We start from the raw sequence: 24,965 nt of genomic DNA on the forward strand, positions 1-24,965 counted from the left end.
CATTTAATTTGCTCTCATCTACTTGATATTTACAGAATAAAACTGAATGGCTCTGTTAAATTCCCATTAAACTGGATAGCAGATTACTCTATTAATTTATGTTCCCTCAGTTCCCAAGTTCTCACAGATCTTCACAAACACTTTGTTTGTGGATGCCTGAAAAAGGACATTTTTGGAGGGGAGAAACAGAGGAATAGCTTGTATCTCTGCTTTGAACTGAGAAATCTTTTTGGTCAGAGAACATGGAGAATGTGACAGTTATGTAGTTAAAGATTCATCTCTTCATTCAGATATGTCAGTTTCAAGTATCACTCTACATCTTCAAATGGGTGATCGAAAAGTCTGATCTTATTTCGATGGATAGCTGGAATTTGATTTTATTATTTAATTCTGTCATCCTCAGATATAGGAGATGCATGAATCCTCTGTAACAGCTGTAAATTTGTTTAATTGCTTTCTATTTTCATTTCACAAGTGGTCTTTTGAATTGCAATGAAATATGCTTAGTGAAGTCTTTACATTTTGACATATGGAAAACTGAGGGAGGCTATTGCATTTCTTGTTTAGGAACGTCACCAGCTGCAAAAACAACTGGAACTAAATGAAATACAACTATCCGGAGCAAAATCTGAAAGCAACTCTGACAGTGAGAGGTGAGATATGTCTTGTCTGTGGAACAGTATTACTAGATAACTTTAGGGGTCGTTGAGTTGGTTGGTTTGTTTTTGGACATCTGAATTTTATTTTCCTAACTTGAAATCTACAACTTAGGAGGCATTATCTATCTGATAATAAGTTCTTTATTCAGTTATAGAAATTTGGAGAGGATTAATTTTTGCAACAAATCACTTCCATACACTTGTCCTGAAAAGTTGTTTGCAAACATGCAGAATACATTTTAGGTACAACGTAAGATATCTAATGGATTGCATTTTTCTTAAATCTGCATTCCCAAATTCATTGTAGCATACTACTAAGTACAAACACTTTGGTGATCACCTTCTAGACTGTCCAATACAGTTCTAAAAGAAAATATATCCTGTATCAATATTAAGTTACAGGATAAAATAAGCTGTAGGATAAAAAAAAGTTCATCTTGGATAAGATGAACTCATGAAGAGAGCAAGAGTTTTGCATCTGACTGCCAATTTGTCTTTTGTATAAAAGGGAATATGGTTGAAGTTTGGAGGAGCAGGTCTACAGATGTGGGGAACATATGCACATGAAAAAAATGAAGGTGAGGAAAAAATCTGCCTTGTAGTGCAGATTTACGTTAGTCCAGAAATAGGTTGTGAAGTTATTTGAGGAAACTGAGAGTGATGTTGTTGGCAGCAAGACATCTGTGAATGGTTATTCTGGAACGCATGAGGCAAAGAAGGAAGAGCTAATGGTGTGGTGGCACCTGGCTGTGCTGCTTCTGTCCAAGGATGGCATGTGCATCTGCTGCTACTTCTTTGAGACTGGTGCAGCACCACAAGAAGGCAAAATAAAGTTTAATGCAAAGCCAGAATTACAGTTTCAAGAGAAATCTATCCAGCGCCATAGTAGCATAACTACCACTGGAGTGAGAATTGTATCTATCGCTCTCAAATGTTTATATGAAGTGCTATATGAAGCACAAACACAAGAGGAACTTCCTTCCCAGAGCACCTTATTGCCTAAGTGCATTGATCTGTGACCTCCTTATTGGTTTCAGGGAAATAATGGCTTTTCATGTCAGTCTGTTAAAATAACATTTTAAAGTGTATGGATGTTCCATGCAGCATAGAATATGGAGATGAAAAATGATTGCCTTTTTTCCTTTACCACTGTGTAACTGATACCCTTCCCACTTCAGTGAATCTTGCTTTGCCCATTCAGCATGAAAAGTTATGCTGCAGTAAAAAGGTTAAAGGAAAGACAAGAATTTGTGCAGTGCAGAGTGAGCAAGCATACGATCACAGTCTATGCAATGCATCAATGAATCTGTACTCTTAAGAACAGACCTCATCGTAAGTTCTCTTTACCTGTGTGTAACCACCATGACGCTTGATCTTCACCTGAGGAATGTTATCTCTTCTGTTTCTCTATTACTTGTAGTACTTTAATTTGGAATCTTTTAATGAGGCAAGATGTGTGTTGCAGTTGCTATCAAAATGAAAACTACGGCCTTGTGAGACCTTAACATGCATGACTAAAAAACTTGCAGCAATGCCTTGATTTTTGAGTCCTTGCCCAACTGCTGCAGTTACAGTTCCAGAGTACTGTTAACAGAAGCTTTTTATGGAGGGGAAACAGCATACAATTCAGACATTCAATAGAATCATGTCATGCAGTTTGCCATCTGCTGCTTTTCCTTAAAGTGGTTGTTCTGTTTGCAGCTTCAGCAGTTTCTTCTGCTGTGCACAGAGCAAGATTAAAAAGTTCTTTTTGTGTTTGATTCCCCTCCTCTGCTTCTCAAATCTGTCCTGAACCTAGGAGTACAGAAGCTTATTTTGCAAGCTGCAAATTGCTCTTATTTAGGAATTTTAAGAACTGTATATTCAGATAAAAATGGAGGAGGTCATGGCCAACATGCCAGTAGTATCTTAAATGTTCCCTCCTGTTTCAGCTTTTGGTAGGAGTTTGAAGGATGTTCTATTTTCTGTGCCAAATGGCTTTGAAGAAAAACAGAATCTCTCTACAGGGCCACAGATACAAACTTAAAACATCCACAGTGACTCTTGCTGACTGTTGATGACTTATTTCTACTCCAGTTAGCTTTCTGCTACTGTTGGCAACTATGCCAAATACACGATTAGAAGCTGCCCCGTAGCAGGAGAGCACTTAAAAGGACAGCTACAGATGTGCCTCCTTGGATTCTATTTAGTTTATATTTCCAAAAGATTTGCAGGCAATTATAGGCCAGGATAAATGTGTCTTTCAGGTGATAAAGATCTAGTTGTCTAAATGTCTTTTACTTCAAGGAAAAACAGATGTCTCAATAAGATGAGCTTTTTTATAATGCCTAGCTGTCAGCACATTGGGCTATGAGTAACTGTGCCAGAATGCCAGAGAAAGGTGAGTGAACTTGGGTGGAGACAGCTACTTAGACTACGAGACTACCATTAAAATGTACTTTGGACAAATAAAATGCACATCTGCCAGTGGAATTTGACTTGCCTGCCGCTGGACCTGATCTTCTTGATTTGTGGCAAGATTGTGGCGGTTTGTTCTTGTTTTGCTTGTGCTGCATATCTTCTCATTTATATGTTTAACTCTTTCATCTTTTGCTAGGTCACAGCATTTGGAGGAGGTAGCAGCTAGCCTAAGGGAGAGAATAAAGCATCTGGATGATATGGTCCACTGCCAACAGAAGAAAGTAAAGCACATGGTTGAGGAGGTGAGAACCAGTAAAACAATGTTTTTTGAGTCTTCTAGGAATACTGATCCTTTTTGGTACATAATCCAGAGAGCTGTGTTCTGTGTACAGTTTCCTTATGCCACCTTACTTACAAATGCAGGGAAACATGAGTTAAACACCTGGAACTAGTGAAGCAGAATGGCGCAATAAAAGCAGTTTAACCCCATGACTTTGGGTTATATACTTTAGGATGACTTGAATTCTGGAACTCTGTGTCAGTCCATGAAGTAAACATACCATATACAACTTAATTTGAAGCATTCAGATCAATTAAGGGTCTCCTTCCAATATGTGAGTAGAAGGAAGACAGACAGCAGTATTATGCTCAGCCTTGCTACTTCACAGAGTAGAGGCATTCATGAAATATCTTTTTTTTTGTCTTTGGACATTACATGTCTGCAAAATCAAATTTCTCATTCTAATCTAAGGCATTCACAATGTGCTGCTAGGGATTATCTGATCAGACATGGAGCCTTTCTATTTTTATCAAGATGTTATTATGTATACCTCTATCTATTTGATATTTGCCTATATTATTCTTGGTTTGTATGTTGGTTACAAGACTGATGGAGTTCTGATGTATGATCAGATGTGTGATACTAAGAGATCCTGTTTTACATACAGTGAGTAGAAAAGAAGTGGCATGGAAAATTGTATCTAGTTCAGCTTGCTGTTTTTATTATTCTCAAGCATCGCAGCAAGTGGTTGTCATACTGCAGTATTCTATTAAGGAAAATAATCTAATAATCTAATCTATCTACTTAAAGCATTACTGGAGCAATTATTATCCTGGAGTCTGTTTTATATCTCAGTAAGCTAACCACCATATTATGAAGTTGTTTGTTTTTCTCCTAATCTAAAACACTAGAGAACTTGACACTTCGTGGTATAGGTGGCAATCCAGATCATTCTATTAATGCTGCATTACATTACTTCTAAGTATATTCTTAACTACTCTGTGTAACCAGACCTCTAGTGGGCTGTATTGGTATAGCTAATAGTTTCAATTCCATTGTGTGTTTTGGCATGTATATGCCAAAAACATGTATAAAACTTGGGCCAAAAATAGTTACATCATAACTGCCAGTTTTAATTGGTAGGTTTAGCATCCTGAATCCTTGTAATATGTATTTACTCTCACTGACACAGAAAGCTCTTCAAGATCTTTTTTGTCATCCTATTTAAAGAGTAGAATGTTAGATGACTAACTCACTACTTACTTGTCAAATATATCTACTTTATCTGATTCCTGACTACCTGCTTTTCAGAATCAATTAAATGATCCTTTATTGCTATGTAGTCACAGAGATCGTGTTTTTTACTCTCTCTGTTGTATGTTTTAGTTTTTCTTTTAATACAGTTTACAATCTCTAATCTTGCTTGCAACTGCATTGTGATTAGAGAACTAAGTAAAGATTTTTGGAGCAGATATTTGATCATGTCAGGTGGTGCCAAATGAAGCGGGCACTTGGTGCTTTTAGTTTGGTGGTGTCTGTGGTGTGTGCTTGTACTGTGCTTCAGTAAATATCTACTATATTACTGGCATGCTGCTTTAATTAAAGGCTCAAAAATAGCAGCTATAAGTGGGTGCAGAGAGTTATAGCTGTCAACCATCCAGAAGATAAGCACTGCAGATGTGCATGTGCTTTGAAAAACAGCTTCCCATGCATGTGGTATTATGTATATTTTTGTGTATACCTCTTAAGAGGTAGGATGTTGAAAGAGAATGCTGTCTGGAGAGACTCTTTGGAGATCAGTTTAAACTAGTGAGCAGTAGCACTAAGATAGCACAGTTACAAAATCTCTGCTATTTGAGACCTAGAAAATGTGTTCATCAGAGTACATTTGAACACATATCTTCTCTGCATTACATTTAATGAAATGCAGAATGCAGTGGCTACCGAGGTCCAGAAAAATGTCACACAGGTCTGCTGTATATCTTCTTATTGAAATACTTTCATGGCTGGTATCTATAAAATAAGGTTTATGAGAATGTTATAGCAACCAATTATAAACAATTTAAATAATATAATTGAGAAATAATGACTTGAGATCTGGGGAAGTGTGATTTCTGAAACACTTCATTTTTTGTTGTTGTTGCATAGGAACAGACTGAGCACAGGCTGACTTGTTTATCCAGAATAGAAATGGAAAGAAAGAAAATAGTCAGAATTATCAGCAGTACTTTTCCCAGAAGCTGAAAGAAAGGATTCTCTATGAACTGGCAAGAAAAATGGCTAAGTACGTACTTGACTGCAGGATGAGCACATCACTTAGTAATCAGTTTTTTAGTATTCATCTTGGTATATTCAGCTCTAGCTCTGAAGTGTAGAAGTGTAAATGGGGATTTCTTCTTTCTGTGTAAACTACAACGGATTTGTGCTGTTAGCATCTCCAATTTAGAGAAAGTGCAGCTACAGAAAGGAACACCCTTTCAAAGGGGTGCTGAGCAAACAAAATCTGCTGCTTCAGATTCACACAGAGAACTGTCAGAAAAAGTACTGAGACAGATCTGATGGCTGAAAAAACACAAAATAGATTGCTATTCAGTCCTTTTTAGGGAGAGATGATGGACCAAGTGCAATTGATCAATGAGAGGCTTTCTGTAAAAGAGCAAGCAGTCTGAGAGAGAGTGGGGGAAAAAAAAAAAGCTTTAGTAGTGGAGTTTTTAGATGCAGCAGGCAGCTCTAACCCCTTCATTGCTCTTCTGATGGCATTTAAAATGTGTTAGAAGGCTGTGGTCAGTCCTAATCTAGGTGTGCAGGAAAGGAGACACTGACAGAAAAGTATTTCTTTCATACCTACTACAAGAGTTCATTTCCAAAGGAGCCGTCATACTAGTGCTCTGAATACAGTAGTTATGCAACCTGCCTTTGGTGGAACTGAGCCCAGGCAGAGGACAGTCACGGTTCAGTGTGCTTATGCTCCTTAGCCAAGAAATGGTTTGCTTCTGATTTTTCTCTCTGAAAATAAATCCTTCCATCTCAGGCATTAAGAGAAACCTCTTCAATTTGACCTAGACAGTCTAGTCGTAAATTAAGCAGGAGGATGGAAAACAACTTGGAGAAGAAAATAGAAGATAAAGAGAGGAAGAAAAAAAAAAAAAAAAAGCAACAAAAATACAAAACTAAGATCACTTACACAACTGTTTTTCAGCCTCATGGGGATCTCCTGCTGTGAGAACCAAGATGAGAGCCTATTAGAGCAAGAGCTGATCTGAAAGTTATCCCGCATTGGCTTGAAGCCTGATGTTCTCATTGGACAGAAACTGCAAAAGATTTAAGGCTGATGGGTTTTTCCCTGTGTCGAACTTGTTTGTTAAATAAATGTTTGTTCCCAGCTTAGTGCAGATTTTAGGTGGAATACTGGCAGCTGAAAGTGCAGGACTTGCATTTGGCATGTGTGCAGAAACCCAGCTCTTATCTCTTCCTATCTGTATTTATGGCTGGGTAGAGAGAGGCTTTCAAAGGTAGCCCAAGAAAATGGCACTTCTATCAGAGGCAGAATTTGCAGGGAGAGTTTCAGTATGGAAGCTGGAAGGATTCGCACTTCAGACCCTCCCACTTCAGAGCAGAGACTATTCTGGGCCAGCAGATGCAGCAGACACAAGGGGCACTATGGGAAAACAAGGGAAGGTGCAACCACATTGTTTTTTAAGGCCAGAAATAGTTCAGCGAGAGAGGTGAAAGCTTGCTCTTTTCAGTTATCTATCCTATATGGTCAATCAGTTTATCCAATCTGTGCCAATGTAGGAAATAGGAAGGAGTTTAGTTTAAGATAATAAAGCTAAAAATCTTCAAATGAAATGCAAAATTTAAATAAGCAACAAAGGCATTTATTGACACTATCTCCATTTCAAACCTGGTGAGATTAGGAGATCTTTTGATTTGATATCTGTGCAAATGAAATTAAAATGGATTGCAGTTTCATGCCACAGAAAGCTTACTTTATGTGTAATATTATTACATTGTTAAGAAGAGGAGAGGGGAGAAAATAAGTACTTAGATTTGTAAGCAATGTGAATGGATTGATGCAGATACAGGGAGCTGTTCTGAAGGGGACTGAAAAGAGAGACGGGTATTTGATTCCATGGCACAAAATTTTCTACAGAACTCAGATTTCACATGGAATTCCCTAACTACTGAATTGAACTGTCTCTAGGTGATGGCCCATGAGCTGTTCTCCAGCTTTAGTCTCAGATTCGTTGGATAATAAAAGGTGACCAAACACCAGAGGGACGCCGTATCCTGTTCTGTTGTGGAAGATACTTGCATGAAAGGACAAAGTACTAATGAGCAAATGATGTTTTATGTTGTACAAATGAAGAATAAAGAAGAAATTTTCCCACTAGAGACTCATTAACCATCTGAAAACTTCTCTGTCAAGAACTCCAGACAAACTGAGAAATAGCCGACTTTAATATGGAAGTACAGTTTTAATTTTAGGTCAAGTAAAGGAAGCCACACAGAAGGATGAGAAGATGGAATTATCAGCCACAGACAGATGCCAGATTGTTATTAAAATCTGCTCTATATAGTACATATATTAAAACCAAAACAACAAAGACAAAAGGGAAAAAAAAGCCCACAAGAACAAATGCAGAAAGCCACCTTGGGAGCCTGGAAGAAGAAATATATGGCAGAACATAAATAATACCCCCTCCATGCCCTGCTTTGTTCATGAGTTTGGCACATTTCAGTGGAGCTGAGCAATGCAGTACATTGCTTGTCTACTGGCAAAAGAAGAAGCATGACTGTGTTTTGGTGAGAGTGTTTATATCTGCATACCACCAGTGCTTTCAGTTAGGAACTGCCTGTCCAAATCATTAATTAGGAGACATGCATTACTGAAGTAGTTCCTAAATAGTTGAGTTGAAGGTGTGGGTGTTTATAGTCCATTAGGACATCTTGGCCCTGTGGGCCTACTTCAGCAATAGATGCACACTAAACACTGCTGTGATGTATTCATACGGCTGACTAGTTTAGGACAATGCAATAATTTGGATCAATCAGTTGTTACTTCTTTATATAAAATACGAGCTTTAAAATAGCAAGAAGTATTGAGGGGTCACACAGTATAACTAAGGAGGATGTTTTCTTAAAAAGGTGCTCATTCCTATTTGCTGGATTACGTTTCCTGAATGCTACTGAATACTACTCCCTGAATTCCCTAATACTACTTCAGTTCCAGTGAAATTTTGGAATCATGAGTAAAATCTTGCTTTCCTTATACAGCAGCTGTCTCTGAGAGCTCAGGCTGATGTTTCAACGTCTTGTCTGTCTTGTTCCATATAATGTAATATGTGTTTGTCTTGTATTTAGTTATATTTATGACCAGTGTGTTAATGTCTCTGTATCAGTGTTATAAAGAAAATACACTATACTTGAATAATATCAACACATAACTGTAACAGCACTGTCATATTCTGATAAATATTTTAAATTGATTGGCAATGTAAAGTGGTAAATGTTGAATTTACCTAACAGCTGGATCTGTTCTAATTCAATAATTCACTACGTATTTCAAGACTCCAGTACTATGACTAATATGCAGAATAAAATCAGGTTTGCTTTTTCAGACTTTATCAACATTCTGTGATCGAACACTTGAATTCTCTCTTTCAGTACTTTTTCTTAATCCTTCAGTTGCTTTGTGATTCTGTTGATTTCCTTTCTAATAACACTGCTTACTTCTCCAAAATTTCCTTTTAAGTCTCATGAATCTCCCTTGACTGTTCCTAGTTGTTCTACCCATGAAATCAATTTAATACTGTTGGCTTGAACATCTAGCTTTCCATCTTTACTGAAGCAAAGTTGATTGATGGAGCAAGAGAAATTCAGAAGTGCTGTTCATCCCAGAAAGTATTTGCACCCTCCTTTCAAGTAGCATGACAAATTCATCTGGTATTTGAGAAGACATACTGACAAACACATAGGGTTCTATTGTGAGAAATAAATATATCTTCATTGATGGGGTGGACAAGAATTGAATATTCTAGGAGATACTTCAAGAAAAAGTTACCATGTGGAATTTGGGGGAGTTTGAGCCATGTGACCTTGAGGTTTTAGAAAAAGGAGAATATATAGAGGTTATAACAGCAGTAGGACTGTGAGAAAGAGTGGGGGGAGCTTGGAGAAAAAGTGCTGTGGCGATATTATTTCTCAGCTATTAGATAAATTCAGCAACATTTACATTGCCAACAGGGTCTTCATGTGCTGATTCAGATCACTGTAAATTGCGCTGGATATGTGCAATGCGAGCTGTACACCTAACACAATCTGCATGGATTTTTATGGATCTGGCCATGACTAAGTGAGATCAGGTGCCCTTCTTTCCTGAGCCAGGTGTGGGGGAATTGAAGTGGGGTTGGCAAAGGGATTGATGGAAAGCACACGGTGCCTCTCAGTCTTTGGAAGACTAGGCAACTTAGAGTACTGTCATTTAGGCCTTGTTGCTGTTCCCTTCCCAATTTGTGGAATAGTCAGCAGTCACCCAACGTGAAAAGGAAAGGCGGGAGCAATAAATGCAGCTGAGTAGGTTTGCTAAGAGAGAATGAAGTGAAAGATCAAAAGTTGACGGTGTGTCCCAGGATTGCTAAATTCATAATTATACTATTAGGCCAGTTGTCTCCAAAGGAATGTTTGGGTCATTAATACAAATTATGTTGTTAAAGAAATTTTGTCTGATTGCTTACTGTGAGTGTGAAGAAATACTGGTGGGAAATTGGAGGGAAAGAATGGCTAGTGAATCTTGCAGTGCAAGTCAGGGAAGAACTGAGTGCTAGGGAGAAGTCTGAGCATTTGTAGACAAGGTTGGAAGGAGAGAAGCTGAAGGATATATTTCTGTAGTGCTTGTAGAAAATAATGGAGAAATCTGAGAGGGTAGTTTTGTAAAAGCCAGATTTGGGAGCAAGTTACTGAATTTGCAGGGAGCTGAAATGCTAAAGTCTGCAGACACAGCAAGGATGAGGTGGATTATAGGCTTTGGGTATTGTTCAAAGAAAACATAAGATCTTGGTGATATTTTTGGACTGGAGTCAGTCCAGCAATGAGTCAGTCCAAGGAAGTTCAGAGTCTTTGACTTGTTCTAATTTGTTTCTAGTGCTAGACTGCCCTGGCCACCACTTGGGCCCTTAGTTCAATATTGTGTTTGAACTATCCTGCTTCTCCTTTCCTTTTCCTTACCTTATGTTTGACAAAAAGCCAAAACCTATTGCTCTGCCATCTTAGTTTTTCTCTCACTTTACTTCATTCTTTGGATCAAAGACCTTCTCAAGACTTGCTTTTGTGCAATATACATTCATGGTGCTGTAAGCATTATTATCTTTAGTTTGCTGTAACTAACAGTTTTTAATGGGAATAAAAACAACAAAATACCATTAGGTATTAAGTAATTAGTATTCTTTTTGAAGAACTTTTACCCAATATCAGCATTATGAGACACTGTTCTTGTTACATTCCTCTCTTGAAGGAAACTACCACTCTTACTTTATGCAATGTGTCTTGTTTAAATTAACTGAATTAAGACTTTATTTAGTATAGTAATATATTAATATAATCCTCCAAACCCATTCCTGTTTTTCTCTAAGCGAATGTCCACCTTGAAGGGTAATCAAATCTGGCTTGCTCACTCTTGGCCATCCCTATGCTAATGGCAGGATACAATGTGTGCTCTTATTTTTATTTAGAAATAAACTTTTATAGTAAACTACTCTGGTGGGATGTGCCATCCATGTCAGGCCTGTGGGTAGGCTTAAAGGTGCTTCAGAAATTTGTTGGGAGTTGTTTTAGCCCTTGGTCAGTAGAAGTGATGAAGCAACTAGTGCTGGGGGCTGCAGCATGCCTGTATGTAGAAGGTGTGCCCTGCAGTGTTCTTGCCTGCATTCCTTTTGCAGTGGCCTCACAGAGTCACTCTGTTGCACCTGGGGAGGGGGCTGCAGTGCTGCTGTTTTCCTAGCCCTGAAAGAGCCCATCCAACTTTAACAACTATTCAACTTATTTCTATAAAATATGTTTGATTTGTACACTTGTCTTGGACTGATTTCATAATATTGCAAAGATCCATCAAAAGGTTCTATATAAACTACTTACTTTACGGCCTTATCATATCTGTAAGTCTTATTGCTCCATTCTGTTTTACTGCTAGAATATGACTGTGTGTGATAATGTAGCACAGTATTGGCTCTTCTCCATATGTTAGCAAGAGAAGGCATATTTTACAATTCTGGCATGGTTCTTTAGAAGGCCAAAATGAGTTGGTGTAGTGGGTTCTGAGTGATGTTATGTAAGTATGTCAAAAGGAGGTAGGGAGTTCTGTTGCCCATTCTGACAGTCCTCAGAGGATTTTCACCAAAAAAAGAGTGAAAGCAGAGGCAGGCCTGCAAAATTACAACACGTCCTTTTGGAGTTGGGGTTTGTGTTAGGGAAGAGGAAGAAGCAATTTGTCAGAGTCTTCCTCTAAAAACAGAACAGGCTGTATTATGTTCAAAAGCAAGAATGGGTGTCTTTTGGACAAAACCACCCTCTGATCCCATAGCTGCTCTTGGCTTCAGTCATATTTGCATTGTATCGATTACCAGTGTTAAAATCATTTACTAGTGTGCGTAGTTGAAGAATAAAATATTAATAGAGAAGATCCAATTAAAAATTCTAAAAAAGCCATGTATCTTTTCTCAAGTGGAATGTACTGGTAGGACTGAAGCTGTTCACCAAGTGACTTAATTTAGTCATAGTACTAAACAAAATGGTAGATAGTTATGAAGATCAAAATGAGCTATACCATTGCACCACTCTAAAGTTCTGCATATGCTACAAGCTTTGGATTTGCTGTGATCAGAAGGCTGAAATAGTAATGCCTTTAGATGGCATAGATGATTTTTGCACTTTAAAGGAGTTAGTTAAAGTTGTCTAGAGCAACGTCCATTAAATAAGAGATGGATTTTTCCTGAGTTTGTTTTGTTACATAACAGTGTTTGAGTTTTACATTTTGTTTCCAGCTAAATGCAGATAAAAGCCATGTTAGTATAAATGTATGGTCTTTATATACACAAACAATATTAATAAAACTTTAATAAAATCAAACGTCTTTTCTTTCTGCAGTATCTAAGTCTTCTTCCTCCTTTTCTCAACTGCATTAGACCAAATGTCTTTATTTTTCTTCGCAGATTGAAATGCTAAGAAAAAAAGTCAAAGAAAAGGAATTATTTATAATACAGCTTTTAGAAAAGATTTCTTTCTTAGAGTGTGAGGTAAGGCATCATATAATTGTGATCATTTTCTGAAAGGCAATAAAATTGGAACTGGTGTCACCTGATGCTGCTTAAATGCATGTTTACTTCATATATTTGCTATTCTTCAGTAAACAAAACTTTGGTGAAATTAAACACCTGTCACAAATGAATGTATGTAATACAAAGTCTGGATACTTCCATTATAGGGATAAAGTTTGTGCTGTTGTTTCTCAGCTTCCTGGGGCTGAGGGAAGTAGGTTCCAGAAAGCAGCAGGAAATAACAAGAAGGATGGGTATTAGGTAGCCTGGGATTTTGGTGGTTGTGAGGGTCACTGTATTTCCACATCCATGCTCCATGTGATGACTTTATCTGCCCAATGAATGGGGATAGATGTACAGTTTCATGTTAGCTTTGTTATCATACAATTTTATAACAGTATCATGACTACTTAAAACAGAAGCTGCTGAAAAAAGATGGTTGACTTAATTTATTGTATTCCCCAGAAATAAGGACTGTTTATTTTCTCAGTTAATACTTTCACATTATTTCTTATGGAGAAAAGCCAGATTGGAATTGTATTTTCTCATTTAATTAACATAACTAATTAACATAAGTAAAATTAACTTGTGTTGAAAATCACTGTTTTCCAGAATAAACAATTACAGGACAAATTGGACTATTTAATGGAAAATCAACCAAAGGCCAATGTAGAAACCAGAGATGCTGGTGTAGGATGTGATCTTCCATCTAGGTATTTCCATTTTCTTGTTTATAGCAAACTTCTTCACAACGTCCCTAAATTGGCACAGTGCACTGTTAGAGTGAATTGTTGAGTTCTTCAGAATGTTCCTGATTTTCAAAGAGCACCTGGTAGATACAAGATGTAACATACTTCAATGACTCGAGCAGTTTTAGGTACAAATTTACTACAGACCCTTGGGTAGTGCTTAGTTGCAGCAACATGAAAAGCTAGAAGTAAAGAGATCTGTCTTTGTGAAGTGTGGAAAATATTGATGAATTGTGCCTGCCAGCACCGCAGCAGGAGACAACAGACAGCACTGCACTGAGCCTGTCCAGTGCTGGCTTCGTGTATGCTTTATTCTTTGTGTTCCATGAGATGCATCAAAGACCGCTTTAAAGGGGAGGTAAAAGCAACAGTAGCAGTTTAGAACTGCAGAAATTTTTGGAACTGTCCTAGCTCTAAGTGGACTACTGCCAAGCAAATAGCACAGATTATCACTTGCACGCTGGGATGCCCTTCTCTGTTCTCTGACAATGGGAAAAGTTAGACCTTCATTCTCCACCTCACCTTCCTTCATACCAAACTGCAGCAGGGTCACACCGAGCCCTCGTAGTAATGTTATCAACTTTGGCTTGAATCTCTCCCCATGCAAATGACCACTAGGAAGGGCAGAACAGTAAGGTAAGGAGGATTGCTGTATATTACTTTTACTACCAACAGGTAATCTAGTTCATCTCAACTGTCCTGCAAACTGAATCATTTTGTTTGATGTAAATTAGCATATGAAGTCAGCAAGCTGCAATGCATACTAACATTTTCCTTCCCAGTTTAAAAATACACCCATGTCAGTGTTCAGCCTAAAGCATATTGTAATGGCTCTGAAATGTCACAGACTGTTGTTTTTCACCCAAGATGCCAACATCTTTCTTGTCCCCTCTGGGTCCCTTTCATATAACCACAGCCCCAGTCATCTGATGCTTTTCCTAGTTTTTATATTTATCTTTGACCTCTATACCATTTAGATTTTATGGCATTACACTTCACAGTCAATTGTGTCCTTACATTTCATTTTACTGTCTTTAGGATCTACCAAGCAGCTGTATTGCTGGATATCACAATATGTGCTCCAGTAGATACTTGCATAGCCATGTTTTTATCAAATATTATTTGCAGCGCTATATAAAATAAATATGGAACATACCAAACACATTGATTAGTTTAATTTTAGCCTATCAATAACAAGGCATAGGTTCATTGCAGTGTCACTTTCAGTCCAGTTGCCCCATGCTCTGACATTAACCCTGTGATTTTTCTTGTATCCTCAACAGTACAAGTAACGATAATGGAAGATCTCCTGAAAGCACAAGGACAACGAGGGCATACACCCCATTCAAGAGAGTGTTGGAATATAGCACAAAGAACAGTACCTCTTGAGCGTTCAAGTCAATGTGCTTTCTAAATACAAACAAGTATTTTGCGCCTTTGCAGCTTGATTAGATAAATTTTTATCAAGTCATAGAGAAGAACAGCAGCATGGAGTCTTGCTAAATTTATCCTGAAAGCAGCTTTTTAGTAGCTTCCTATCTGAAGTTACTACTGACATTAACTGTGAGGGAGATAGGCAAGAAGTGGGATGAATGAAACAGCAGTCTATATTGCTTCTTTAGAAGCTGTCTAGTGCAATGTGTCATTTCAAATACCTACAAGGAAGGGGTTGTATAGCTGTACAGATTTTCTTCAAATGTGTTCTATTTCCGTTTGTACGATGAATCTCTATTTTATTTTCAATACTACTAGAAACAGAATGTAAAACTACCTTGGCAGGGGGCATTAAGCTCAAAGCTCCTCCTTTGTGTACAGAGTTTGAGAGCTGTTCATACTTACCATAGAGACCTGCGGTGACTGAGGGCTCCATTCACACAGAACAAGTTGACTAGGAACCTGCATCCTCTTGCTGAGAGGGAGAAATGCAACTGGGATGTTCTCAGGAAATTCCCTCTACACACGCAGGTGAATGTTGCGTTTGTTGCTCAAAACATTAAGCGATATATCAGCTTTATGATGGATTTTGCTTTGTTGTAAGAATAGGCAGTCTGTACTTCCTAGTCACAGTGCAGAGTGACCACTGGCGATATATATTCACTAATATATTGGGTAGGAAAACCGCCATTGCTTTTTTAAAATTACTTTTGCATTACAGGAAGGAATTCTCACTGAGCAGCATTTTGTCTACAGAAACCTCCTGCAGTTCCTGCCATTCCCACATCAATAACTACCCTGAATGATTATTTTGATTTGGAATATGCTTTCATCCCCCGCAAATGCTTAAAATCTTGTCCCAACTTCAGAGTACCAGCAGAATGACTGCATCTTACTGCTGAATTTATTTATATAGTCGTAGTTTTTACATTTTATTTTCATCTCCCGGTTTTATTGAAATAAACAAGTTTAGTTTAGTATTTTCTTGTAGTCCTGTTAACATTAACATGTGGCAAGTTTTTCCTATTACAGCAACTGCTATAGAAAAGAAACAAGTTGTTTTGTATAATTCTTTTATTGAACGTGAATCCCAGGAGGTATTCAGCTTGCCACAGGGCTGCATAAAGTGTCTGCTTTTATCTCCAGCCTAAGGCAAGTTCTTAAACTCAGTACTCTCTGTTCAGTTACTATACTCAAAAGTTGTATTTAAAATAATAATATTTAACTCATAATCCCAATTTTATTTCTGCATTCTTTCATGGTTTTCTTAACTTGCTAGAAAACTGTTGTTCTGTAACTGTGCTGTTTAACTACTAAGTAAAGAAGCCTGTACTGGAGGATGGAGCGGAGGATGTTTTGATGCAGTACAAGTACCTCACAGGAACACAAATTGCTTGGTGTAATTAAAGCAAACGCAAAATAAAATGGGAAACTCAAACCTCTCCAGCTTTTATGCTTGGATCATCATCCACTTGCATGTAAGCTATTTTTTTTCCTTATGACTGATCAGCTCTTGAGAACTTAGAATGGTCATTCTTTCTAAAAAGTCAGACACAATATGGTGGATTATATTCTGCATAGTATTCAAGAAATACTGCAATCTAAGCCATTGACAAAAGGTTAATCTGCCTACTGTCAAGCTAAGCCTGCAACCTTTATTGGGATAGAAGTCACTAACAGTTGCTTAGTATTACTTGAAAAAAGAAAAATTTAGAATTCTACCAAGTTAATTTAATAGCTCTAAACAGAAACTCATGTTTAGTTTAGTTTGCATGATTTGGAGTGTATATCTCCTAATATACCAAAAGGGAAAAAAAAAAAACAACCAGCTGTTGCCTTAGTGAACAGAAATTATAACACACATTCACTTAAGTTGTTTCTCCCAGAGGAGAGGTGCAATACCACTCGAGTGGGAAGGGGCTTGAAGGGGAGGTCCCTGGGAATCAGGGATTCTGCTCCCTATAAAAGGTCCTCCAGACAAAGCGCCCTCATAGTGCAAAGCAGTCAAATACCAAATACTGGCACATCGAAGATGAGAGAACAGCTGGCATATGGAGAAGCTGTAGCCTTAACCCCACATAGAGTGTGCCTGATTGTAATTTTCTGTAATTGATTGTGTTTGGGAGATTGAGTTCCCAAATAACAGTTAATTTGGTCAATAACTAATGAATTAAGTTGTGTACAATGAAGATCTTGAAATGGAACTCTAAACACAAAAACATTTTAAATGGGAGAGTTTACTGATGAACCCAAAAGATGATGGGTAATGGCCCAACCTGAATTTATGGCATGTTTTTTGTGTGTAATTTTATCTCCCTCTAGTGGCCATAGCAGCAAAATTATTAGCTGCAGTTTGGACAGTATGGTTTGAAGGGAAAAATACTGAAGACCCCAGCTGGCCACACTAATATCCATTATGGATGCAGCCTCAGTTGATTATCAGCCTGTTACCATTCTATGTGCCCAGTCTGGTTTCAGGATTGCATTTATGCACTGTGATTGGTGAGTTATGTTCAATATCAGATTAACTGATGAAGGTTTTATCTATAGCTAAAAGGAAATGGAAGTTGTTGTGATAGAAGAACATCAATCGTAAAGTTTAGTTAAGTAAAAATACTTCATTGATCTGTCTGGTTTGAGCCAGAATTCAGAAAACAGTCTCATAGCTAAATGCTCTGACTGTAGTAGTAGAGAGCGGGATGAAGTATCAGGTTTTGATACAGACTTCAAAAGGAACTTCATTCTACTTCTAACATATTGCTGAGAATATCTCTGAAAAAGCTTTGAGACGTGCAGAATGGTGATCATCTGCTCAAAACTGCACCCAGACTGCAGAAATATTTCCTGCACAAGTTTCCCATGTAAATTCTATTTATGCCATATTGCATTTTGATATTCAGTGCATTGGATGACCATTATTTAATTCAACTATTGGTCTAAATGTGGTAGCTGTGAAAAGCAGGAGAGGAACAGTATTTATATAACTGTGTTACATGAAAATATAGAGCTTTCCAGTCAAATTGATAGTGATGTAAATTAGCAGAGATAACAAATCTGGCTTGTCAAATTGAGATTGGAATGCTTAGTACTATAACATTAGAAACTAGTACCATTTCTGTAAACAACAATAAAAGCCATAGAGGTATGTCCCAGGAAGTGCACTAAATACAAGTCAATTATATGACTTTGTTTGTACTGTGGTAAGTGTTATTCTGTGATTTATTCCAGATCTTCTGGAAAGTATTTTGGGATACAGTTTTCATATACGCTGTGTAAATAGTGCAATTACATTGTATGCTTTTAAAACATCCTGTATGTAAGACTTGAAAAGGATAAACTGTAATAAATACTGTATTTAAAATTTCTATTCTGCTGTGTAAATATTCAGAAATAAACTTACCTTAAAACCTTGCAAGTTTTACTCCACATGATCTTGTTTGATCAAAATATGTATGAATGAAAAAGTGGTTGCTCTGCAGCCCAGAATCCTTGTCAGTATTTCCTTTGGCAGATGTGCTGTTGAGCACAGGAAGACACTCCCTAGCTAAAGACTGAAGGCTTTTCTCAAAGCCAAGTAACAAAAGTAGATGAACTCTTTTGTAGAATAAAGATCTATTGACTTGCAGAGGATAAAGAAGATGTGGGCAACGCAACACTCTCACTTACAAATAAATCAATGAAATCAGTTCTCACAGATAACATCTGACTGCAGCTGGGATGTTGACCTCCAGCTTTCAGAAGATTGAAATTGGGATGAATGTGGCCCAGTGAGGCGGTGCTGCTTTAAAGTTTATATCCACTCATTGATAATAGCAATTTATCTTCCACGTCAACTAATTGCAAAGGGCTTTTCCAAACATGACAATTATGGTGTCAGTGGTTTGCAGTACTCAACTGTAGGATGTGAAGCTTTTACCTCATTAATCTTCCTATGTACGTCTCTCCAGCAGAGACTGCCAAAAGTACATCATAAAATCCTACTGAGATCACGCTCAGAGGTGGAACTACAGAGTAGGATTCCGCAGGCTGCATTCTCAAGTTTTTGAGAGGCTTTCAATCCTCATTTTGACATCTGAAGAATTCTAGACATGGATAAATAAGCAAACAGGTAAGAAGTACTGTATGAAGTAAGTGTCTGATTTTGTACAGAAAGTACTTGCTCCACAGAATGGAGGCACACACTGACAGGTTCGTTGCACTTGAGGTATGTGAAAACTCCCGAGTAAAAGGGACCTGGTGGGTTAACAAAATGTGTAGAAGTACAAAGGTTTTGTTTGTTTGTTGTGTTTTAGAGAGATAAGGCTATGGGAAGATAAATCATTGTGATATGTCGTTATAGTAATTTAGTTTTTTAATTGAAATGAAAACAAGTCCTAAATATTCATACAGTGTTTTTCTGTTATTTCAGGAGTGGTTTATTTTGTACGTGTGGTTTGGTTCCAGTTCAGCTGGCCCCCAACACCCCAGTATTTCCACCGAGGAGCAGGGAAACAGAAAGTAGGTTTTCTCCCATCAGAGCCTAATTTCTTATGTCTCCTTTTCTTAGTGAATAATTATTTATTAAAACGGGATTCAGGAGAAGAAGGACAATGAAAAAGATACCCTTAACAGATGAGGTAACACTCTTGGTAGTGTCAGCTTTAATACCAGTTTTGGGTAGACCTGTGTATTTCTGACAGGAAGTTTACCCACCTGTAAAAGAAAGTCATGGCTACCTCCCTCAAAATGCCATCTGGCTAAAATACCCATTTTGTGCTTTCTTCACATAGTTTATTCTTTTCTTCATATGTTTGATTTTCTACTTTGCTGTTCTAATCATTTAATTTTCTCATAGACGTAGCATTAGATTGCATACTAATTACAGACTTAAACTGTAAAGATGACCAATGTTACTTCCCGATGACCCGGGACAAAACAAGGAGTGCTGGATGGTGTTCCAGGTGGGGATACAGAACTATGAGTCGTGGCTCCCAGCAGTCATGTTATTACAACACTTTATTCCCTTCATCTTTCGTTCCATTTTTCTGTGTTTGCACAGGTGAGGAGATGGACTGAAACTCACCAGAACTACTTCTATGTAAATGTAGTTACGGCAGTTGGACTGAGATGAACCATCATCACCTCAGTGCAGAGCAGCAGACTAGTGAGATCATCCCTTTTACACTGACTTACACAGAGGCAGAATCAGTTTCCAAGCCCAACCTCCCATTTTCTCCCATCTGCACAGAAAGAGGCTGAAAGCTGAGTGCCAGCATTCCTTCTAGCAAGCGGCACTCGGCACAGGACAGCATCACAGCCCAGAAAACTTGTGTTGGACAACATTAAGTGATCTCCCAGCAAGGTCTGCATTCCCAGCTTCAGTCTCTATTCAGCATGTGTAAATAGAAGCGCGGCGTGAAAAGAGAAACCGTAACGAATCCCTGCAAAGCTGAACGCTGAGACCTCAACAGGAACCCGGGCTGTGCTGGAGGCTGCTCAGACACGGCGGTCACAGCCGTGCAGGCTGGAGCTGCGCGCCGACATCCCCCGTTACGGCCGCTAAGCGCCGCACCTGCAGCCTGACCACACCGCCCCCGGACGGCCCGCCGCGGCCGCCGTCACTTCCGGTAAGATGGCGGCCCCCGCGGAGCTGCGGAAGCGGTGCCGGTGGCGCCGGGCCCGCGCGGCCGCGCCGCGGAGTGTCGGCTTGGAGTCGGCGCGGCATGGCGGCCGCGGGCTCCCTGCGGGGCCGGAGCCTCCCCGAGCTGCGGGAGATGTTGAGGCGGCAGGAGCGGCTGCTGGCGGACCGGTAAGCGCGGCTCTACTCGGGGCCGTCTGCGTCACGCTCAGCGCGGGCGGCGAAAGCGATTCCGCGTGTCCACGGAGCGAGGGCGGCCTGCGGTGCCGGCGGTGCTCCGTTCTCCGTGCGGTCCGTCGGCGCCGGCCGGAGCGGTTCTGCCTCTGCGGCCGTTCGCTGTCACTGTGCTGGGAGCGGGGACGGGCCGGCCGCGTGGGAACGCTGAGGGGTGGCGGCTGCGTGCATGGAGCGGCGTGTGGAAGGAGGAGTAACGTAACGGTAACAAGTGCCGTGTCAGGGTGAGCGGCCCAAGCGGTCAGTGCTCCGTGCCTGTCAGCAGCGCTCAGAAGGCTCGTAGTACGGGAGGACGCTGGCTGGCAGGACCGCAGCCTGGGGTAACTGCTCTGGTTTATATGCCAGAATAGAGTGGGAATGCTCTGATGCAGCTAAACAACTCGAGTTGGTTTTTTTTATTATTGTTATTGTTTTTTCATATTTCAGGAAGTTCATCGAAAAGCTCCCAGATAAGGGCAAGAAGATCTCGGATTTGGCCAAGAAGCTGATGTGTGCCATCTCACAAGAGGAAGAGCTGGCACGGACTGCAGAGATGTTGTCTGCGGTCAGGCTGGAGTTCCAGGCGGGGCAGGACAAGGCTCATACTGACAGACAGCACCAGAAGGAGCCCTCGGTCCTCAATGACAGTTCTTGTGCTGAAGAAGTTCCTAAGACTGCTTCCCAAGGACAGGAGGGAGAATGTTTGGGGCAAGATCCCACAGATACGGCTTTGGAAAATCAGAGGACTCGGAGCAAAAATGATGAAATAAAGACTGTTACAAAAGATCAGAATCTCTGTGGTGAAGCTCTCACTGAATCAGCCCCAAACAGTCACCTGAACAGCAACCAGCAGATCCCTCAGAACGGAACTGAAGGTGGGACGGAAAGTACTTTAGACAACTGTAAAGACGCATTGGTTGATGCCTTTCAGAAAGTTACCATTGGAGATGGGGATAACAGTGAAAAAGTTTTGGAAAAAGAGCAGAACGTGCCAAAGCATCAGGGCAATATTTTTGGAAGCTTGCACCCCAGGACACCACATTACATTGAAGTTCTGGAGTCCAGAGCAAAAAACCCTGTGATAAAGAAAAGCAAATTCAAAACAAACGCGTAAGTATTGTGGAATAGCAGAATCTGTTCTGGATAGAAATAATCGACTTGTTTAAGATTGGAAATGTTGCAGAAGCAGCAAGGTGGGTTTGTTTTCCTGTGGTGAATGAGGAGGTTTAAACTCGTATGACGTGCTGTGCTAATGTATTGGCTCTTCAGTTAAGTGCTGCAGCATCTCAGTGCTGAGTGGTGGTCCAGTTCTACCAGTCTGAAGAAAAAGTCATAAATCTGCATAAAATGCCACAGCTTAAACAGCCGGTAGAACTTTCCTGTGGATTGATTCTAGAACTTGTATAATTTCAACAGCGAGTGGCCATTTGCTTTTCCTGCACCTTTGTGAATCTGCAGTTCTCATTGTGAGTATTGGCAATAACAACAACACCTATTTCCCTTGGCTCCCAAAGTGTTGCTATTTTGTGGTTGCCTATTAACTGGTGTTCATTTTTTCTCTGCTATTAGGAGTAATTGTGACACTGTTTCTGTGTAGAGAAGCTGTATTCTACTAGGTGAGGAGAAGGTGAATGTTTTCCCTGGAGGTGTTTAAGTAAAGGGTAGATGTAGTACGGAGGGATGTGGTTTAGTGGGCAGTGTTGGTAATGGGCAGGCAGTTGGACTAGATGATCTTAGAGGTCATTTCCAACCTCTGTGATTCTATGCTTGTTGATTTGAGAATGGCATCAATACACTTTGGATGCTCTTTAAACCTTTGTACCCTTACATATGGGAAGGAAGTTTTAGAACCAAAGTTCTGAGCCTCGTGTTTCAAACGCTGGTCACAACCTCTGTGTTTTATCACTCGTAGATTATCAGGAGAGCAGAGCAGATCATCGCGTGGTTCCTCACCCAGTCAGTCACCGGGCGGGTCTGGCTCTCCAATTACTGCTGAAGAAAGAAGACTTAGAGATAAGAAACATTTGAATGACATCACAGCAGCTCGGCTACCACCGCTTCACCACTCCCCTGCCAAGCTGTTGTCCATAGAGGAGTCCATTGCAATTCAGATACAGCAAAAGGAAGCTTATGAGGTAAGAATTTATGATTTATCTGGAAAACTAATTATTTAATTACTACAACCCTTACAAAACAAATAAGCATGAAAACAAGAAGAAAGCATGAAGGCATCTTTTGATACTTTTGAATTTAATACTAAAACTGAGACATCCAGATTTGAGGAGACTGTATTCGAGTGTCTTAACGCTGTGATTAAGTAATGTATGAATCCCTTTGAAATGGCTGTTCCTGCATTAAACAGAATCTAGTGTGGTTCCTCGTGCTCAGTTATGCTCATTTCATTATAATCTCTTCGTCTCTGACTAGAAATAAAAATAGGAACCTTCTGTATTAGCTTTTAATTCATTTTTCGGCCCTTCCATGAATGCAGGGTTGGTGGTATTCAGTGTTTCTAAGACACACAGGTAGCTGCCTTTGGCTCAGTTCATTCTGTGCCTGAAGAATCCAGGTTGTGAAGTTCTTTAATTCTAAGGAAGTTGCTTGCTAAATTCTTTTCTAATGGATTTCCATTTTGACTCCCCAAATGACTCAGAGCTAATGTTCTAAAGTAGTTGCTGCAATAAAAGTGTTTGTTGCTAATTACTATTTTACAAGCACTTGCTAATTTTGACATTGACACCTGAAGGAAGCTAATTAATTTGTGAAGTGAAGGACTTGTTTGCTGGAGTTGTTGCATGAAGAGCATTGCCATTGCTATTGGTTACGCACAAGGCTGATATGTAGACTGATTTTGTTGTGGCAGAAGTGAGGTGGGAACTGTCATAAGGGGAATTTCAGGTCTGCAGCTTAAGAAGAAACTGTCTTCAAATACTAATGGAGCGGTTAAGTATTAAATGTAACGAAATTTATCTTTCATTAGTTATTAGATGTTTTAATTAAATGCAGTCTGGAGTTACTAACATTATTGTATTAAGTTTTTCTTCTGGCTTGTTGGGTTTTTACAAGCAGGATAACAATGACAAAAACATTTTTTCTAACTTGTGTCTTTTTTTTTTAATAGGAAATGCAAGCCAAACTTGCGGCACAGAAGCTTGCAGAGAGGTTGAATATAAAAATGACCAGCTTTGAACCAGAGGGGGAGGCTGCAATGCAATACAGAGAAGTGAGAGATGAAGATTATTTTTCAGCAGAGGACTGAATTCAGGAAGGGATGTCTGAGGACGAGCCACGTAACTGATCTTTATGCAATACTTCTTAAAACCCAAACGTGAATATTGAGAATTCTTGATCTAGTTAGTTGCTCCTGAACATTTTAGCTTTACAGCCGTGGGAAGGGTTCATAGAAACGCTTATATTTGTGAGGCTTATAAAGTAATAACCCCATTTGGTTTTGGAACACTGTGGCATTTAATCTTTCTGGAAAGCCCAACAATTTTCGACTACAGTAAAGCGAGCTCCTTAATGTGCTTCTCCAGGCTATGATGAATCATCCACGAGAGAAGGTTTCTTTTGCTGGGAAATATGAGTGCGAAGAGCCTCGTAATCCATGTCTGTAAAGTTAGCTGAGGTGAAGCGCCGGGTGGAAACTATATTTGTGAAATCTCTTGTTTGTATAAAAATGAGATACTTCTATTGAGGCATAATCTATTAAAGTCGTCTATCTTGTACCATATGGTGACAATACACGCCCAAATGACTGCAATAAATTTGTGATCATTTTCTTCTTATCATGAGAAATAGTTTCTGAGCCTGTTGCTTCAAGTAGCACTTTGTGCCCTTGTGCTGTAAGTAGAAAACGACATGGAAGTTTTTACCAAACTCAATTCTGTTTGAGCTTTAAAGGATTCTGCTGTTTCATGTTTGGAGACTACCACAGAGCACACCGAGAGATAAGTTAATCTGAACACTTCTGTATTTTTATTAATTAAAGGTTTTGGTGTTTTTCCCTATTTTTGTACAGTGCTTTCAAACTTTGGAATACTATTTTTTCATAGTCTGGTACTGTAAATTAAAAGATTACCTGTGGAAAATAAGTCCTATGTATTTTACAGATCTGGCTGCTCTTTGAAGATCTTCCTTACAGTAACATTTTCTGCCTTTTGTTATGGATTTTGAAAGACACAGCACACAAACGAGAAGTATTTTGCAGTGAGATTCCGCTACTGACTGGCAAATTCAAACCCTGTTGTGAGGTTATTTTAGCTTTAGAAAAACAAACCTCAGACTCCCTGTGTAGCCTGG

General features: G+C 39.3%; 1 protein-coding gene across 2 annotated transcripts in view; it reads left to right on the forward strand.

The window, feature by feature from the left end:
• Positions 1 to 24,750, forward strand: part of MYZAP (myocardial zonula adherens protein) — a 49,485-nt gene extending 24,735 nt beyond the window's left edge. The window contains exons 9-15 of one of the 2 annotated variants that reach the window (XM_072345702.1): positions 568 to 653; positions 3,256 to 3,361; positions 12,546 to 12,629; positions 13,263 to 13,363; positions 21,111 to 21,773; positions 22,576 to 22,798; positions 23,785 to 24,750. In XM_072345702.1, the coding sequence (XP_072201803.1) occupies positions 568 to 653; positions 3,256 to 3,361; positions 12,546 to 12,629; positions 13,263 to 13,363; positions 21,111 to 21,773; positions 22,576 to 22,798; positions 23,785 to 23,922 (1,401 nt within the window). In that variant the 3' untranslated portion in view covers positions 23,923 to 24,750. Of the gene's footprint in view, positions 1 to 567; positions 654 to 3,255; positions 3,362 to 12,545; positions 12,630 to 13,262; positions 13,364 to 14,682; positions 16,644 to 21,110; positions 21,774 to 22,575; positions 22,799 to 23,784 lie in introns of those variants that run through there. The other variant, XM_072345701.1, reaches the window with a different exon arrangement.
• Positions 24,751 to 24,965: the final 215 nt, after the last annotated feature.

This window comes from Excalfactoria chinensis, chromosome 10 (assembly GCF_039878825.1).
Source record: "Excalfactoria chinensis isolate bCotChi1 chromosome 10, bCotChi1.hap2, whole genome shotgun sequence".
Taxonomy (NCBI): domain Eukaryota; kingdom Metazoa; phylum Chordata; class Aves; order Galliformes; family Phasianidae; genus Excalfactoria; species Excalfactoria chinensis.